Here is a 20,221-nt window from a genome sequence, read left to right as displayed (position 1 = left end):
TCATGCAAAGACTAGCACATACATCCAAGTGTAAATACACAGCCTGATCCCCTCCTTGCACACACGAAGTACAGTATTCCATGTATACTGTGGATCAATACTTCCACATTACAATTTTGAAAAAATATTTTTCAATAGCCATAAAAATTGACTCCACTTTAAATGTACGATTTCACTTATTAAGAAAAAAAAATCTAAAGGAACAAAACCTAAGTACAAAGATCATCTCTACAATACTACTTATAATAACAACAAAAAAGAAAATAATAAGCTTAAGAATTCCAAATTAATAGAATATTTAACACAGTGGAATACCGTGCAGCTAGGGAAAAAAAAGAAAGAAATGAGACTGATCTTTAAGTAATGATAAGGAGAGATTTCCAAGTTGACTAAGTAACACAAGGTAGTAATGTATATAGTATATATACATATAAGTAGGGGGAAACGGAGTACAATATATATATGTATGTACGTATGTATGTATATGTTGATATATGCCTGATATCCAGCTGGAAAAAAATGATAAGAAACTATAACACTGACCACCTATTTGGATATTCGGTAGCCATGGAGAAAGGGAAGAGAGAATTCTTCCTGTGTACCTTTTAAACTTTTAATTCTGGAATTTTAAACCATGTGAATATCTATAAAAATTTTTAATTGAATAGCATAACATTTTTTAGAGTAATATTAAAATTATGGGTTAAGTAAGTACATTGATCATTAATATATTTTCCAGTTTACTTTCATTCACCAGTTATCTATTAGTACCAAGAATTGAAGTTTGAGGGAGTGGGTAGAGCTCAGCGGTAGAGTGAATGCTTAGCATCCTGGGTTGACTCCTCACCTTTTAAAAAGAAAAAAAAAAAAAACCTGAACCTTGCACATAGTAGGCACTCAAAAAAAGATGTTAAATAAATAAATGCATGTGTGGAATGCATGGACCCATAAATAAACGTAAGATCAGTAAATATTTTAATCTAAAATAATGATTAGGTCAGTAGTGTAATCATTATTCAACAGGTCTCAATGGCTAATGTGGCTTCTGATAGAGCCATGCATATACCACTAACAGCCAGGGGTGCACATTCCCTCAGGACAGAACTTACTAAAAAGAACACACTCTTTCTTTGTTAAGTCTCCCAGCTTCACCACAGATGCAGATCATTTCATCAACAAAGTATACTTAATAAAAGGCACAAGGCACAAAACCAAATCCTTGCTCTCCACTGTCAGCAGGTATAACAAGTAAATTGCATCCAGAGTATTAACTGAGGAACCAAAATTTGCATAAAATTCAGAAAGAGACATCGCAGGTCCTCTTTCCAGTTTTGGAACAAATGAAACCAAAATGGTCATTGAACTCATTTGGCAGTAATTACTAATGTGCCGAAGACAGCACAGTTCACCATTGCAAAGGGTGTATTTAATTTTTCTCTGGTTATAATGGAATTCCTAACTGAGCTAAAGAATTCAGAGGATATAAATTTTGGAAGTTACAAAACACACTGTACATCTTCGTGCTAAGGGTGGAAACACACATTGAGGACTGTAGGTGTGACTTCATTATTTACTGTGGGATTCTGAGCCAAGGTCTATAACCAGTGAATGGAAGACGGCAAAACAAATAGAACGTCGGTTTCACCTGTGGCAGGCTGCTAGATTTCTTAAAAACTAGCCTTTGTCCCCTCACAAACTGCTGACAGGAGTGTAAATTGTTGTGGACCTTGGGGAAGTTAGTTCACAATGTATATCAAGGGTCATAAAAATATCCAAACTCTCCAGCCTCCTAATCACATTGATTATTAGGGAACAACCCAAAACACGGTCAGAGTTATAAGTCTGAGTATTATTTGAATTAGAAACAGTTTAACTGTTTTAACTATCAAGTAAATTATGCACCTACTCAAGAGCATCGTAGTCTTCAAAATGATGGTTTGCAAGAGGGTGTAACCATTTGGGAAAATGTTTACAATATAACACAATATGTTTTAAAATATACACAGGGTATGACATTGTGAATATATAATAACTGCAACCATGTGAGATTTTAGAAGCATGATGCGGGGTGGAAATGGAGAGGGATATACTAAAATAACAATCTTGTATAGGGGAATTAGGTTTATATAACTTTATGACATTGAAAAATACTGGAAAACCTAGTAAAACTATAACCAAAAAAATGAGGAGAAACATTTATTGACCTCAATGTGGACTTTCCTGTTCTTTTCGTGTCTAATGTTCAAATTTAGTTTACCATATTGAATGAGATGATCTCAGTTATTAAAATTCTTCTAAAGATCCTATTTATAGAACCTAGCTTTAGACTACTAGCCTGTTTTTTAAAGGCATTAAGAAACTCACAAAGGGCCCAGACACCCCAGCCCCACTCTTCTTTCAGTTTTTCAACTCAGTTGTATGATATTCACTTTCATTTCCTTCTAATCCATTTCTTAAGCCTTTTCCTGATTAACAACTTCAGATTTTCTTAAATTCAGAGCATCAGGTAAAAAGTAGTCCAAGAAAATATCTAAAAGAGGCAATCTTACAGCAGTAACTCGAAGCCCTTATCTAGTCCTGCTACCAGCATTGCAGTTACAAGGCTTGGATAGAGGGGCCTGTGTTAGTATTAGAGAAATTAAGCAGAGAAAGGTCTGGACGGGTCTGAACCCCTTGCTTCTCCTGTTACCAGCAGGGCAATCCTGAGTAGATTACGCAATCCCCACAAACCTGAATCCTTCCCTTGTACACTGAGGACAATGACAGTACATCGTACTGGTTTGAGACTGAATTAAAAACCCAGATTTAACCATCGTGCTGTATGTTTAGTCAAGTAATATGCTTAACCATAGAAACAGATGTCAGTGTCTTGTTTGTGTGACCTTGTAAATGACTTAATCTCTCTGTGACTTACTTTTACCAACGCTAAGAAGTCCTTTTAAATTGGCCAGAGACAACGTAAGGGGCCACTCCTCCCACTGAGCACTCGTTCCACTAACACTGGCCCCGCAGTACCACAGCGACACAACGTCCTGATGAAACTGTGTCCCTCCGCACCCATGTCGGCGTAAGAGGACGGATGGTAACAGCATGGAGGGTGGCGCCACGGATATGAATTCAAATTCTGCTCCGTCCCTCCACCATTTCTGTGATTCTGGGTAACTTCTAACTTCTTTGATCCTAGGTTTCCTGAAACTTTAAATGAAGCTAATAACCTGTGCCTTAGAGCATTAGTGAAGACAAAATCAAAAAGACGATGCATGCAAAAAATCTAGCACAGCACTTAAGAATCTTCACTCTCCCTCCAAAGGGAGTGACACCAATGATTAAGTGTTGTTCCAAGAGTTATAACATGAATTAAGTAAGTGTGCCAAAGCCCAATTCCAGGGTCATCTTGCTTGGCCATATGACCTTGGACAAGTCATGTCACTGCTCTGACCCTCACTTTGTTCATCTATAAAATGGGGTAACAAGTAGTAACTAACTCCCTGTCCGTGTAAACAATGTTTTGCTAAGGACATCAGCTATTAAGCGTCCTACTACTGTGAAGTCCAAATGCAGCACACTGAGTCACAGAGCTCATAGTAATTTCCGTCAATATTTCTACGTTTCTACATCCAAATTACAACCAACCACATTGACATGGTAATTAGACTGCTTTATTCTTCCATAGAAAAATCTTTATTTGGCTAAAGGGCCAAAACCTATAAAAAAAATACTAGCTTTTGGAAACAAACCTTTATAAAACCAGCTCAAGGGGGCATGAGTCTCTCCTTCCCTGCTTTATGTTATTGTCACAAAGTATATTGATTATACACTTTACACAGTTCACCAAGACTACGCTCTTAAATACTGGATGTGATTTTGCTACATAAAAGCAAACACCAGCACTTGCAAAAAAACCACAGAAAACTCAAATGAACAAATTATCAAGATAAACTGAAATTCCAAATCAGCTTGATTTGTTCCGAAAATCTGACCCAACTTCCTTCTCCCATTTGTCCACCCAGCCTCTCCCTGCTGAAGCTGCCATGTTTAAACACTTGAGTGTAGGAATCCAAATGCCATCTTTCTCTCTTGACAGACTAGAGTTGTTGTTCCCTTGATAAACTTAATACAATATGTAAAGAGACCACTTCATCCTCCACCTGATGACTGTGAGAGAGATGTTGCTGAAACCCTGGGCTCTCGGAGCTCTTTATTAGAACATCAGAAGCGATCACTAAAGGAAAATGTATTCGAATTGTGATGGATGTGAAGGATGTCTTGTCATGTTTCTGAAAAAGCCATAATAATTATGCTAAGGTGCAGAAAGCCACATGACCTGGCTTCCTCTCCTACAAAAGAAAATATACTGTGAAAGTGACAAACGGACGACTTTATATATGAATGAACATAATCTGTTGCTCTCCCAAGTCCCAAGAGACACACAAGGGAAAAGGTCAGTGATGCTATTGGATGATGTCCTTCAGGACAACACAGTAAAGGAGGACATGCCCTTGTTATTCAGAGAATTAATTTTCAATAAACTTTAAATAAAATGAGTTCACTAAAAAAAAAAAAAAAAAGGTTTATCCCCCACCACTGTTGTTTGTCTCTGGCCAATTAGGGTCACAATACTTCTTTTTTTTAATGGTACTACAAAAGGTATGAATGTGCATTGTAAAAATAAATGAACAAATAGATAAATACATAAATAAATTAAAAAGTGTAAAACTTAAAAAGCAAATGACCACCCATCTCATTTTACGTCCAGTAGTCCCACTTCTTAGGGGAAAGTACAGTTACCTGACAAGAGTTATGACCAGAAACTGTTCCTTCCTTCATGTTTGTATGCCCATACAGAAACACATATGTGCACACATTCGTGCCAAAATTCCTCACTTTTTTCTGCCACTTGCTTTTTTGTACACTTCACAATACATCAGGACAATTTCAGGTTGCACACTTCACAGCTTAAAAAATAAGATTTCTGAGGGGCCAGAGTCTTGGAGAAGCCACGAAATCTCTCGGCCTCAGTGTCCTCATCAGTCAAATATAGGGATCAAAGAGGTTAATATCAAATCTCTTCGCATCAGGAATGTCTATTCTGGTCCTTTCCTCTTTCCTCTGGTTTCAGAACTTGAACTGATATCATTCTTTTTATATGCTGTCTCTTAAATTTAGTATCATCTTCACTTGTATGCCTCTCTAGCTCGGAGAATAGTAAGAAATAGTTTTATTAAAGTATAATTGACTTACAATGTTGTGTTGGTAAGAAATATTTTTAACAACCCTTTATATTCTCCTTGTTAGCTGTTTCTCCAACTAATATGCCAATGCCTTTCAGTTTGAACCTTGACAAGACAAAATGAAAAACTGCTCACTTCTAACTCCACACGCCTCACGCCCATCTAAAATCACGATTACAAATTCCCTAGAGTGTGTGACCTTAACTGGCAGGAAGCTGACCCACACTTTGAGTTACTGTTAGAGAAATTAGTATAACAAAATGATTTTTTCATCTTTGAAATATCCAACTTCATCTATCTCTGAAAAATAAGCTTCAAAGTTAAACACCAGTGAAATGTCCAATCTGTTTCATACACACTCTATTCTGTACCCATCTCTCTCCAGTGGATTTCACTTGAGAAATGTATTTCTATATGATAAAGAACTTTTTCAGTCCCATGTGTAAAGCTGTCAATGTCATTAAAAGGCAGTCCAGCAGCCTGGGGAAATACACTTCTTTCTACATCTTTAATCAGTCTCGAAACATCTGCCAGTCAGCATATCTTCTGGAACTCCATTTACGTTACAAATGTTCTGCATTACAAATGCTCTTCAGAAACTCGCAGCTGCCCAATGAAATGACAGTTATGGGGGGAAAATCAAATTGTCTCCTCTCCATGAGTGGGCTACTTGACTGCCAAACGCTCTGTTCAGGATTAAAGTGGAATCAAATCCACCAACAAAAGTATATCCCTTCCCTCTGGCTACAATAAGATATAACCAGAATTCTATTTTTATGACGGTGTAAACAGGTACTCAGGAAGAAGAACTGTAATCAGGCCTTTCAGCAAGAAAAGCTAAAGTAACATGCCTGCAAATCTTGCCTACGGTTTATTTGGAGCTTCTTCCTCCCAGAGAAGACCATGGCTGATATTAATAATGCGCAAACTCAATGTAATGAACTGGGTAAGGTATTTCCTTCATCCATTCATTTACTGAGTCTGCTGAAGAGACTGGCGCATTTTAACAACATAAGAAATGACATAAGCCATCAAACTTTCATTTCCTGAAAAGTCAACTAAGGAACCATTCTGGTTTTGAGAACACTGGGCAAAATACAGGCAGAAACCATGGGCCAGCAAATCAGGCAAAGCCCATTCTTGCCAAAGGCCTTGGCTCCCTCTTTGGAAGGCTGAACTAAAGCTGCAGACTTCCAGTTACAAACCAGGGTGTTGCAAGGTGAGTTTGCCAGGAAGCAGGTGCTAAGAAGGAGATGTGCACTCAGCAAGTTTCACAGGGACGGCTCTCAGAAGCAACACCCAGGAGGCAGTCAAGGATGCAGGTCAATGTCACGCACTCTCAACAGTGCCCTCTGGGGATCTCCCTCCCCCACCCAGGAACCTGAATGCCTGTAGAGGTGTCCCAAGCTGGGGCAGTCGCTGAGTGCAGGCTGTGCCCCAGGAAAGGGGCTTGGCTTAGGCCAGGTAGCGCTCTTCAGCACCAGCACAGGGCTCAGCGGCAAGCTGTCTGTCTTCCATCTCCTAGCGCTGCCAGTGGGGGAAGGAAGGCTTCCACCTTGGAAGAGAAAGGTGGCAATCTGGAAGGCACACTGCAATGCCCGCTGCACTGGTCTAGCCCAATCCCACTCCACCTTTCCACAGTTGGGCAATGGATGCTGAAATATCACGTCCAATGGGAAAAAAAGAATCCCAGATGATGGTGGTGAAACAACCAGGGTCCTGCTAAGTTATCCAACTGGAATGCTGAAGGCGATCTACATAAAAACATGGAGGGTCCAACCCCCCTCGCAAAAGGCCTGCTCATCAATAAGGCACAACAGCAAAGGCAAGAGCTTGGAGGACTTTTTTAATTCACTCATTCATTCATTCATTTCATTCAACAAATAGTTGTTGAACCCCTACTGCATGAGAAAAGCAAGGAGCAAGACAAGAACAAGCTCTATCCTTGCGGGGCTCACAGACTAACGAAGTCAAAACCATCAAAACAACAGGCTCAACTGCGTATGTTAAAACAGCCACGTGTGTTATGAGGAAATCAGGGCGGCGCTGTGCAAGAGAATTCTCAAAAATGACGGAAACAGCCGGTATCTGTGCTGCCACCATGGCAGCCACTGACAGAATGTGGCTGCTGACACCAGAAAGTGTCTAGCATGACTAAGGAACTGAATTTTTAAATTTTTATTTGGTTTTAATTAATTTAAATTTGAAGATCCACGTGTAGAGACTGGCTCCTCCCACCATTTAGACGTGGGATGGTGCTGGCAAAAAGCATCTCCACACCAGTAACACCCTAGCTGAGCTATCTCAGGATAAGAAGGAAGTAAAGAAAGCAAAAGTAAGAAGAATTTTCTAATCAATGAAAAAAGCACGTGTAAAGGAGGTATCAGAGGACAGGGAGCTTGGCCACTGGAGGAACTGAAGTGGGTAGGTTTGGCTCGAGTACTGATTTGGGGTGCGATGATCTGAGCACTAATCTGCGTGGGATGAGCTACGGCAGGGTCGAGATCACAGAGTGTCTTGAGTACACTGCAGAATATTTATACGTAAGGGGAAGGCATTAAAGAGTGTTAAAGCAGAGGTAATATAGGATTGGATTAGATTCTTAGATGATCAATTTGCTGTAAGCAGAATCAATCCGGGGAGTGCAGGACCGAGCCAAGGAACAGAGGCAGGAGAACGTCCTTCAAAAGTTGAACACGCACATACACAGTTAAACACACCCCCAGGTGAAGACTGGCAGAAAAAAAGTATCCCTGAGCCATCTCGGTGGAAGTACACCTGGCCCAGCTTCTCTGAAGGAAAATTAGATCTATTCATCAAAGTTGGAAACATACACAATTTCGTAAGAGCAACTTCCTTTGTAGAATTTCGTAGAAATATAGTATCATGTACGCATAAGTGTATGTGCAAGGATGGTCACTGATTCGCTGTCTAATGAGCAAAAATTAAACATTACATTCAAATGTCCATTATTAGTGTGAACCAATTAAAGAAGTCATGGAACAGCAAAACAAGTGAATACTGGGCACAAATAAAAATTTCCGAAAACTGCTCCAACATAAGTTAAAAGAACACACAACAGAGTACATAACAGTACTAAGTAATATGAACCCATGTGTGCAAAACAAATTATACACACACACAAACACGTGCATTTTTTATATGCCTGTACACACATATCTCCATACAAATGTACCAGAATCTGCCTAGAACTGCCTGGAAACAGAGCCAAGTCTGGGGTATGAGGGATATCTCCTCTGCATTCCATCCTTTTTTACATTGTTTCTTTACCATGTACATGCAATGCAAAACACTAGTAAATTTTTTTAAAAATTGATAAATGTAAAAGCCATCTTCTGTTGTGGATAGAGTGGACCTGTTTCTTCTTTCTTTCCTTTCCTTTTTTTTTTTTGCCAGAAATTCAACACTGCCTTTTGAAATCCAAATAAATAATAAATTTTAAAAATTCTCAAGTTCTTGTTTTGTGGTCTAACACAAGTCACAGCAGCACAGTGGCATCCAAAGTTTTCTCTCGCTGTTTTCCACTCAGGAGGCCGATACCAGAGCACTGGGGACACTGATTTGGGACCAAGTGGAATATTTTGTGTGATTGGGCATGCTCTTCACATCCCCAGTCACACTCTGGCTTGGAGGTGGACAGGCGGTAAGAGAAGGAGCTTAGACATTTGTGTCTCCATCTCGCCATGGCGGAAGCTGAGATGTGAGAAGTTCAGTGACATGCTTTGGTCACAGCAGATGGCCAGCAGCAGGACAGGGTAAAAATCAGGCCATTCTTATTCCAACCAGGTTCCTCTTCTCCACATGTTTGGTCTGCACTGAGGATCGTAGTTTGGCACCCAAGTGAATTCCACAAAACTCTTGAAATTTCTTGGGATTTATGAATATGTGTGCACATGAGATGCTAGGGTGACTGTCTGCTTCATAACTGAACATGCCAAGTGTTATTTTAGGGTTTCGTTCATTTACTTAAATGTTTACTGAGCACCAACTCTGGGCCAAGACACTATTCTAACCGCGGGGAATTAAGCCATTAACAAAACTGAAAAAGATCTTAACCTCTGAATGCTCAGAAGCAAGCAGAAGAAATGAATCATTTAAAAAATCATTACAGTTGTGAGGAGTGATCCTGAATGAAACCAAAAGGAGAAGGGGACGGAGAATATCTGATGGGGGCCACCTGCATTTATCAGTCCAAAGGTTCCTCATCATCCCTCGTCCCACCTGGACCCACCTGAAGCATCTTACAAGACCGAGCAAGCGAATAAAAATAATGTTTGGGCAACATCAGTCACTATGTATTGGTTTGAGTCAATAAACATGTCTTTTTGCCCAATATATGCTGCTCACATGTTCAGTTTTATCATTTTATTTTTAGAATAAAAATAACAAAGACAGTCACAGTTAACAGATGATTTACCATAACTTTTGGGTCAAAGATTTGGACACAGCATTTCCCAGGAAGATGCTTTTCTAAGAAAACAGATCATCTTTTATGTGTTGCTAAATCCTTACTCAGTAACTACTTTTTAAGTTGCGTAAATGTCACTTTTACAAGAAAAAAGACTGCAAAACTGAAAAGACTCTAATGAAATTGCCAAGAACTCAGCCTCATGCTTGAGAAAAAGCTATGCCCTGATATATCCACTTTTCACCTATGGGATTAGCAAAATCTTGCAAAAGCTCTCAAAGCACACTTTTCCAAGATGAGAGGAAACAGGTGTCCTCATCGATTGCTGGGAACATTCTCCAAGGCAACTTTGATAAAATTTCACATGTGAATATGCTTCGGACAATAAGTCCACCTCTGGGAATTTTTCACCAGTATGTTCACCATGGGATGGGATGAGAGGGGTCTGCAGCACTGTCTGAAACGGGGGAGAAGAAAGAATTACTCAAATGCTCCACAAGAGAGAAGCAGCTTGAACTCAAATTTAGGCTCTGCCATGTATCAGCTGTGTGACTTGGACAAAAACTTAACATCACAGTAATTCAGTTTTGTGATCTGTAAAATGGACATAAAACACCCACTTCATGCACATATTTAATAGTATATAAAAAGAAGACAGGAAAGAAGGAAGAATGAATAAATAAGCAAATACACAGGATTAAGAGTTTGATGTCTTTTATGAGAAGCATATTACTGCCCTCATTTTTGCACATAAGGGAGCTAAATTTCAGTTCCATACTGAGAGAAAATATTTGCAAACTACATGTCTGAGAAGGCTTCATATCTAAAACATATAAAGAATTCTCAAAACTCCACAGTTACAAAACAAGCAATCCCCTTAGAAAATGTGCAGAAGACTTCAGTAGGCATTTTACCAAAATGCACGTACACGTGGCAAATTAAAACATGAAAAAAAAGCTCAATATCACAAGAAGATAACAATTATCATCTTATCATCACAAGGAGATATCAATACACACACATCAGAATGTCTAAACCAAACTGACACAAAAAACTGGAGACAACATCAAATGTTGGCAAGGATGCGGAGAAACTGGATCACTCATGCATTTGCTGGTGTGAATGTAAAATGGTACAACCACTGTGAAAACACTTTGGCGGTTTCTTAAAGCACTAAACATGGAACTACCAATACAATGCAGCAACTGTACTCCTGGGTGTTTTCCTAGATGTATAAAAACTTATACTTGCACAAAAACCTGTAGTTAAATGTTTGCATCAGCCTTATTTGTAACAGCCTAAAACTGGAAACCACCGCCAAGTGCCCTTCAATAGATGAATGGCTGAACAAACTGTAGTACACCCATACCATGGAATATTACTTAGCAATAAAAAGGGATAAACCACTGATACTCACAGTACCCAGAGCAACCATGACAATTCCAGAGAACTGTGCTGAGTTAAAAAAAAAATCCCCAAAAGTTACATACTATATGGTTCCATTTATATAATATTTTTGAAATGATAAAACTATAGAAATAGAAAACAGATTCATGGTTCTCAAGGCTTTAGGGCTGTGGGAGGGGGGAGCAGAAGGGGCAGCTATAAAAGAACAGCATGAAAGACCCTGCAGTGAGGGGATGTTCTGCACGTTGATGGTACCACTATCAGCATCCTGGTTGCACTTGTACTACAGAGCTGCAAGACGTCAGCATTGGGAGAAATTGGGTAAAAGGCATGGGATATCTCTTTGCATTATTTCCTACACCTGATGTGAACCTACTATTACCCAAAATCTAAAATTTTAATTTAAAAAGATGAGACAGTGGTCCTTAATCTTTTGGATGTTGTAGAGGGTGAGAGGTGAGAGGGCTTGGGGCACAAAAGTACAGATCTCTCTAAGAACCTCATAAAAGCTACGAAGCATCGCCTGAGACAAATTATTTGCACCCTAACCCCAGGGACTGTTTAAGGACTCCACTGAAGAACACAGCACACACAGCTAACATTTATGTTGTCTGAAATCCGGGACATCCACAGAGGCTTAGAACACTAACAGAATAAACCCAGCCCTCCAACCGCTCAAAAAGCTGAAAAAAAAAATCAGCTTCCAGATACTTACCCAAAATGTAGGCATCTGCATTCTAGAAAGAAGCTGTTTTAACGTCAACATTCACATCTATCTGTGGCATTTCTAAACTCCCAATTTCATTCTGAATTTCATAGAAACAAGGGGTCGCAAGGAGAGGCAACATAATCTCTTCCTGGCTTAGAATCTCCAAAGACTGTATTTCTATTCAATTGGAATCAAATTTGTAGAGTAAGAGGAAAATCAAATTTCCCCTTTCTGGCTTCACAAAAGTGAAACAGGGAAAGACCTGCACATGTCTTTTCACATCAGTGCTTGGCCTCTTACGCAAATCAATTCATCCTTAACTACAGTGAATATATTAATCTCATGTCAACCATACAAGTCCAAAAACAGACTGTCACTTCCTTGAGGATGTTGACTGTACCTGCCTTATTTAAGGTGGTTTTCCCTGAGCTTCTTAACACGAGTAGGCACCTAGTAAATTCTTGATGCATGAATGAAAGCACATATATCCCAAATGAAAACTAAATTCTTAAAATACCAAAGATAACGATTCCCCACAAAAATTACAAAGCTGCTTAAAAAATAAATATTTCTAGTCATCTAATGAATATGATAAAAAAAATACACTGGCAGATGTGGGGAAAATCGTCTCATCAGTAATGTGGTTTATGTCTAAACATAAAGATCACTAAATTGGCCATTCTTTGCTTAAATCAGTTTGGGGGACGATGATTAAAGGCTGACTTTATGCATAATTAATCACACCATCCACAAGGACCAAAGAACAAGGCTAACTAAAATACCAGCTGGAGAGCACTTCTGACGTGGAAGCCAGTGAAGCTGAGTCCAACGGGGCTAAAATACTGCGCGCTGACTCAGGCATGTGCTTCCAGTCTATCTGGCCGCAGATTTCACCACCGGAAGTGATCCCAGAGTCTCTTCCCTCTGAGGAAGGCAGAGGGTGCTCGTGTGTCTCACGGAACGGGTGCGTGTGTTTGTCTGCGTGTGTACGGGCACTTACGTACCGACAGTGCATGACTTTCTTCCAGTCCTATGACCTTGATGTAAGGAATCTAACTTGGCCATGGCACCATTCAAAACGCACAGATTCCTCGCTGTCTATAAATTCAAAAACTCTAAATGAAATATTAAACCTCTCTGGCATGCTGGGTCAAGGGAATCAGAGGAACAAAAGAGTGAGGAAATATTTCTGAGGAAAATTTGGCCATTGATGAACCAATTCTTCAGATCCAACCTCCGCCACCCAAGAAAAAGATCCCCAGGTGAACAGTTATGTCCTAGTCCGATGCGCTTGCTCAGACTAAACTTCCATGGAGATGAATTTCTCTGTTCTTGATATCTCTGCCGTTTATCTAAGGATCGTGGAAAATCCTACAAAGGCTAACACCCCTTCCATAACCTGGCATCTGTGCTTGTGTTAATTATTTCGTGGATATGAAGTTTGTTTTCCTAACTAAACAGCAAGTTCCTTGAGGATGAGAGCTACTGCAGCAGAAGCGGTGAAGGTAACAACCAGCCAAGCATCCCCCTCTTCTCGCAGCACGAGCAGTGAGGGTGGGAGCGGCGAGGAACACGACCTGGGTTTCGCTGTGTCGAGGGTCGTGTTGACCGTCTGTGAGGATCATCTGTTAGGTGGCTATTACGAGTCTCCCTATTTTCACACAAGACTGAGGCTTGTAAATGCTAAATAACCCACCAAAAGTCCCATAACTGGTCACTGAGCTGGGATTTTCAGAGTCTCCTGTCAGAGCCTATGCTCTTAAACCAGGACACAGTGATGGCTTCATTCATTCATTCATTCATTCAATACATGTTCATCAAGTGCTTCTCTGTGCTGGAAACTGGAAACTGCTCCAGGCACTGGGCTTCAGCTCTAATTAAAAGACAGAGAAGTCCCAGCTCTCACAGTGTTTCACATGCTATCTGGGGGATACAGGCAACCAACAAGTAAAATATACAGACCAGTATGTGAGGGGGTGAGTCTAGAGAGAAAAAACGGAAGAGAGATGGTGGGAGAAGGAAGGAAGAAATAAAACGGGGTGGCTGGAAGGCCTCAACAAGAAGACGGCATTTGAGGAAAGGTTGAAGGAGGTGAGGAGCCAGCCAGGAGGGGATAATCTGGGGGAACAGCATTCCAAGCAGAGGGAACGGCAAGAGAGAAGGTTCTGAGCCAGTACAGGGCCTTGGAGCCCTTGCAAGGCTTTCACTCTGAATTGCATGGGAAGGCACGGGTGGTTTGAGCAGCGGGGGGATAAATTAGGAGATTATTACAGTATCACAGGGAGGAGCTGACGGGGGCTTGGGCCAGGGTGGTGGCAGCAGATGGTGTGAAAAACAGTCAAACTCCAGATGTATTTCTCAAATAGAGCTTACAAGATCTCCTGACGGATTGGTTGTGGGGTAAGAGGTAGGGAAGGAGCAAGAAATGAGACTGAGTTTTGACTGTTTGCTGCTCGCCTGATTTTTCGACTGCTGGGTTGATTTTTGCCAGGGCAACTAAAATATTGGGCCCTCTAGTGGCTGAGGCACGGACTCCAGGAGAGGCAGGTTTGGATGAAAAAAAATCAGGAGTGGTTGGACACGTGAAGTTTGAGACTAGCAGACATGCAGGTGAGGATGTGGGTTAGACAGGAAGGGGAAGGGGTCCTTGGTAGACAAGAGCACAGAAACGCTATTTACAGGCAAGTAACTGAGGGAGGCTGCGTGGAGATAAACTGAACAGACGTGACTTGTATAGTGGACAAGCCACGGCTATTACTGCCTGTGACATTCTCCCTGTCGCAAAGGAACAAACCAAGTGAGGACGGTTATAGGATGCCATCTAAGTCACACAGCCAGGTCAATGATGTGCAAATCGCCTGATACACCATTCCTCTAGGGATAAATTCTGAGTGCCTTGTGTAGGATTTGCCACATAATTGTAGACAGCTGTTCCCTCTCTCCCCTTCCCACCCCCCAGATAGTAACATCAACATTCCTGAACAAATACTGCGCCCCAGGCACAGCCTGAAACCGCCATGAACCAATGGAGGTGAAGCTGGATGATGAAGATGTGACGATACTGAGGCTTTTGAGTTAAATAAGTTAAATTTCACTAAGCTTTTTAATGTTTATAGAAAAAAGCAAGTCTGTATGCATCTGCCTGCTTAAATCGCTTAGACTGTTTAGGATCTCAACCGAAAGTGACCGCTCATCTGCAGCCCATTTGAATGGGGTTGGCCTTAGAATGTTTCATGTCCCATCCAACAATCAGTTAAATATATCTAATTTGTAAAAACTTCATCCAGTGAAAACACTCTAGAGCTGCATCATTTATGCCTTTGGACACATCTAGATAGAAAGATTTTTAAAAACTTAATTCCTGTGTCTTTCCACCAATCCTACCTCATCTTTGATTATAGAAATAATGCAATCAAAAAAAGAAATAATGCAATCAGAATCACAGCTGTACGTTTTCACTGCATTTTCACAGGTATTTCCTTACCCAATGCCCACAGCATCATCAAATAGTGTTCACTGTACAGGTAAGAAAACTGAGGCCAGGAGAGGTCAAGGGTCATAGAGCTAATGAGTCAGAGAAAGAGAATTTGTTCTCTTTTCTTCTTTTTTCCAAATCTGAGGGGGCATTCCTTGGCACAACAGCTGCTTACCATGAAATGTTGTTTTCTTGTTTAATTATAAACCCTCCCAAACATGGTTCTAATCCACAGACACTTGTCTGGATTCCATTAATAAAAGTGACCCCCATGTCATATTAGTTGCTCAGGAGGCTTATGAACTGCAAAGTCACACATTCACCCTGTAGTTCATCCACGTTCAACGTGCACTTACTGAGCGCCTGCCCTGTACCAAGCATAATGCCCTAACGCTCTTTGAGGTTTGCACACGCTGCGTGCTGTCTGCAGCCTAGATTAATACTACTAACATTTCTTATTTTGGACTGAGGTTCCCTATGTCACTTCCCTGAAGCATTTCTTCTTGATGCCACTATTAAAACTTTAGTCTGCAGTGTTTTCTGACAACAACTATGTAATCAGCCTCCTTGGTTAATATAAATAAATTATATCATTAGAACACTTTTTAAAAACTAACTGGTGATAATACCAATCTTAACAAATGAAACCAGATTCTATCCATTATATTTTTGACGTTTTCTCTCCATGAGAATAACCAGCATTCAATAGATATTATAAAATCTGAGTGTTAACACAGACAAAATGAATACATCCTGATAGAGTACACTATTGGTTGGCATCCAAAATACTGTAAAATATAAAAGGAATGCAAAGTAAACTATATTTCCTTTCCTTCTGCTTCAAATATCTGTCCGTAAACATTGGCACACACCGAGAACTTCATTGTGTCAGTTGCAATAATACAGAAAAATAATCTCAATTACTATACACTAGAAAGTTATGGTAACTAGTCTTTCAAATAAATCACCATGTGTCACAACTTGGCATAAACTCTGATCCTTATGAATAATTCACATTTCGTGCATTAATAATTCATGTCCTCTTTCTATTGGAATGCTCTCTAGCACAGAATGGATGTCTCTTATCAATTTTCTCAATTGACATGATGCAGTAAATCTAAAATTAGAATGGAGGTTTTTTTTAATGCTTTTCTTAAAACTGTGATTCTCATTTTTATTGGCCCGTAAGGTTATCAAAAACATAAAGTTGCTATTATTTATCGCCCTTTGCATGAGAGTCACCAGGTTAAGAACTGTAACAACAGTTGTTCCCCTTGATGAGAATATTTGCTTAGCAGAAAAAGAAAAGCCTAGGAAACTCAGGAGGGGCTGAAAGGGTTGGTTCATTCCGTTACATATCTCCCTGATTATATATGCCCAGTAACACGGGACATAATTGCTAAAACATGGTAACCAGCAAGCGGAAGAAAAGAAAGAAAGCAAAGGATCAAAACAAATCAGGCAGGAGTTTTGAATAATTACAGATACTCCCCTATCACCAGGTTTTCCTCCCTAGCTGTTTAACACTGTGAAGTTCCCTTCAGTAAAATTATCTGGCACATTAAAAAGTCCAAAGACCAAATAAGAGAAAGGTGCCTATGCTGCACATTTGTAGAGAAAGACATTCAGTGTATCACTGTATCTCCACTTCCACTGTGGCCATTCCACGTCATTACTGGCATTATTATTTTTTTCAGACATTAGGAAAGTAAACTTTCTTTCTCCAACCCCCTCACCCAGAAGTGCACAGTAAACAAAATCGCCAACAGCACTTGACACCAGGCAAAGAGAAATGGGGTAGTTTGAAATTTCGAAAAAAAAAAAAATCATTCCAGGATTCTCCCCCTCCCTCAAGAATTCCTTTGCCATCATTCGAGCCCAGAATGAGTTCTCTCCGAAGTCCATCAATGAAAAGCAATGGGGAAAGGAGCAAAAGAGAGGGAGTTTTAAGAGAGGAGCCATCCGTGTGCCGACATCTGTCCCCCAGGAGGGCCCTCTGGTTCATTTATTCTTCCTTTCAGCATACATTCAGGGAAGGGGCTCTTGCTCTGTGCCAGGTATTATGTTCCGCCCTAAGTAATCTTCCAGTGGGTTTCCAGTGTGTATTCCAGCAACAAATCCAATACCCAGGCTCAGGACCAGGGAATCTACCACCTTTGCCAACACCTGGACCCCGGGCGGGTGGCTGTCCAGACCCGAAGTCCGAAAGGACCTTTCACTTGGCAGAAATCTCTCCCTGAGGTCAGAGGGTCACCGGCCTTGTTCACACTGAGAGCGTCTGCCTTTTCTCAACCAGCTGATCCACCCCCTGGAAAAGTTAAGTTGGCGGCGAGTGGGAAGAGGGGCACCGGGGCCATCCTCCAGGCTCAGCACCCCCGCCCCGGTTTCTCTCCCATGGCTACCGAGAAATATTTATTTCCAGTAGATGGGCTCCAGTGGCTACTGAAGCCGAACACGCGGCCACCATCAGAAAGCCAAGTCATCCCAGAGATAAAGATAGATCTATGACATACCGAGCCCCGGCCTTACAGTGGCAGCCCCAAGAGATGTGGGTTTCGGCTGAGAAACCACAGCGCAATTCACCGGCGCGTTGCCGGCAATCTCCTTCCATCCTCCAGGGATGCTGGCTAAAGGATAAAGACAATTGAACCGGCGAACGGGGGAAAAAAAAGGATCGATACTTACCCCTAGGCGTCTGCTCCGGATCCTCACGTACCCTTGCTTCACTATATCATTAAAATTGGAAGCCATCCCGGACAGCTGGTGACCCCCTCACCCAAGTGCACGCACCCTAAGTGGCTTTGGGGAGGGTCGAGAGCGGGGTCCAGAGAAGGCTTTGGGGTGGGGGAGGAGAAAGTTGAAAAGGTGAGGCTGCTAGGGCTGCGGCTCGGCGTGGCTTCAGAAGGCGCACATCACTTTCTCTGTCCCCCAAAGCCTGAAAGTGGGCGGCCGGCTGGCAGCCACTTTGGGGGAGCGCAGAGAGCGCGGCGCCGCGAGGCGAGGCTGGACCGCCGGCGTCAGCTGACTCATCAGCCAGCCTGCCAGGAGGAGGAGCGGCGGCTGCTCAGGGATCCAGCCCTGCCTCTTCCCGGGGCCCAGGAGGAGGAGGAGGAGGAGGAGGAGGAGGAAAAGAAGGAGGAAGGGGGGTGGGGGAGGGCGAGGAGGAGGAGCCGCGCGGGTCCCGCGACCGGCGGTGGCCACCCGCCCGCAGACCCACTGGAACGCGCTCACCCTCCTCCTCCCCTCCTCTCCCGCCCACCTGGCCTGACGCCCTTCCCCTGCCGACCCCTCCCATCGTCCCAGACCCCGGCATGCCCCTACCCGCCCGCGCACCTCGCCGACACCCACCGAGATAACGCCGGGTCTCCTCTAGCTCCCGGTTTATTTTAGATGGAGAGGAAATTTCACTTTTTTTCCCAGCCGCCGCCTACCCTTGCCTCTCCCTTCAGCCCCATCTCTTCCCTGGGAAGGACTGGCTTTTACCTCTGACGTGTGTGTCTGGGGAGGTGGTGTTGCCATGGGTTGCCTTGACCTTGGCATATGAGGGTAGGGCTATTGTCATGGCTTAAGCTGCGTGCTTCCTCGGGTTTCCTTGACATCCTTGACCCAGCCCTCAGTGATATCATTTGCCACATTTTCCTTGTTTGAGCCTGTCTCTCCCGCCTGAATGTGAGTTTCCCAGGGGCTGACCCCTGGCCTCATTAATTCGTGTACCCCTAAAGCCTGGCCCAGAGCAGGTGCTGAATAAATTCTTAGTGCCAGGCACCTGCTAAGCCCTTTACACGGGCTTATTGAAGCCCTCCTGTATCTTATGAGGTAACACCTCCCCCCACCTTATGTGAATACCAGGACCATATTTATGCCTCCCTAGCCTGGCAATAGAGCTCATGTTCAGAGCCATGACTGGATACTGCCTATAGAACAAGACAAAAGAGAAGTCAGATTTTTACATGCACCTGCCCCTGGCTGCACTACCTTCCTGAAACATGTTTGGGTTGATAACCACTAACATTTATAGGCACCAGGCATTAGGTATTGTGTTAATTCTGTTAAAGGAAATCATGAGATAGGTACCATCATCCACGTTTTATAGAAACCGAAGCTCAGAAGAATTAAGAGACTTGCCCCAAGTCCCACAGGAAGCGGGGTGTGTGTGGCACCAGCTCTGCTGGTGAATACTGTCCTGTAGCCCTTCTGAAGAGCAGATGTCATGGTGGAGGGAGGTTACTAGTGGTTTCCAAGGAAGATCTTTCTAATCACTTGCACTGTCCACAAAGGCAAAGACGGCATCAGAAATTGACAATTCTTGTTCACTGGAGGTGACCAAACCGAGGCTGGGTGACATTTGGTCAGAGCTATTGAGAAGAGGATTCATTTATTTAGTGAATTGTTTGACCTGATGACATTCAAAGGTTTTCAATTCTAAGTTTATATGAATCTTTCCTTTCTCACTGGGAACACTAGCTTTTTAGTCACCTTGGTTTGATGGGTGTCAGTTAAAGAAGAGAATCACCCAAGAATGTGTCATAGGCGAACCGAGACTAAATTGGGACAATCAAAAAGCAAATATTCCGGCGGGGAGAACTCTTTTTGTTATATAGTAAACCATTAGCTCTGTCATCATGTTGTCATTCAAGGTAAATGATGTTTTAAGTTTAAATCTCTCACCAAAAGAGGATGAAACCGTTTTTAAAAATCATTTGGAGAGTTCTTTTTGAAGGCTTAGGACTTAAAAAAAAATTGTCCATGGTTGCCGTGAAGTAGATGTGTACATGGAAGGCATTTATCCAACACGTCATTTGTAGAACAAACCCACAGTATCACAGAAACAAAGAATAAAGGAATTTAGGCATGAGGAGCTTGAAGTGAACGGCTCAAGATAACAGAAATAATTACTGACAAAAACTGAGACTGAAAAATCCATTCCTTGATAGTTAATGTTGAGTTTAATCAACATCCATAAATAATTT

General features: G+C 41.9%; 1 protein-coding gene across 2 annotated transcripts in view; it reads right to left on the bottom strand.

Annotated features, from left to right (window-relative positions):
* DOK5 (docking protein 5) overlaps positions 1–18,771 on the bottom strand; it is a 127,642-nt gene extending 108,871 nt beyond the window's left edge. The window contains exon 1 of one of the 2 annotated variants that reach the window (XM_072944455.1): positions 18,735–18,771. In XM_072944455.1, coding sequence (XP_072800556.1) covers positions 18,735–18,770 — 36 coding nt within the window. In that variant the 5' untranslated portion in view covers position 18,771. Of the gene's footprint in view, positions 1–17,936; positions 18,366–18,734 lie in introns of those variants that run through there. The other variant, XM_006206644.4, reaches the window with a different exon arrangement.
* Positions 18,772–20,221: the final 1,450 nt, after the last annotated feature.

This window comes from Vicugna pacos, chromosome 19, assembly GCF_048564905.1.
Source record: "Vicugna pacos chromosome 19, VicPac4, whole genome shotgun sequence".
NCBI lineage: Eukaryota > Metazoa > Chordata > Mammalia > Artiodactyla > Camelidae > Vicugna > Vicugna pacos.
Note: the sequence above shows the minus strand (reverse complement) of the source record. Positions and strands in the feature narration are given on the sequence as shown.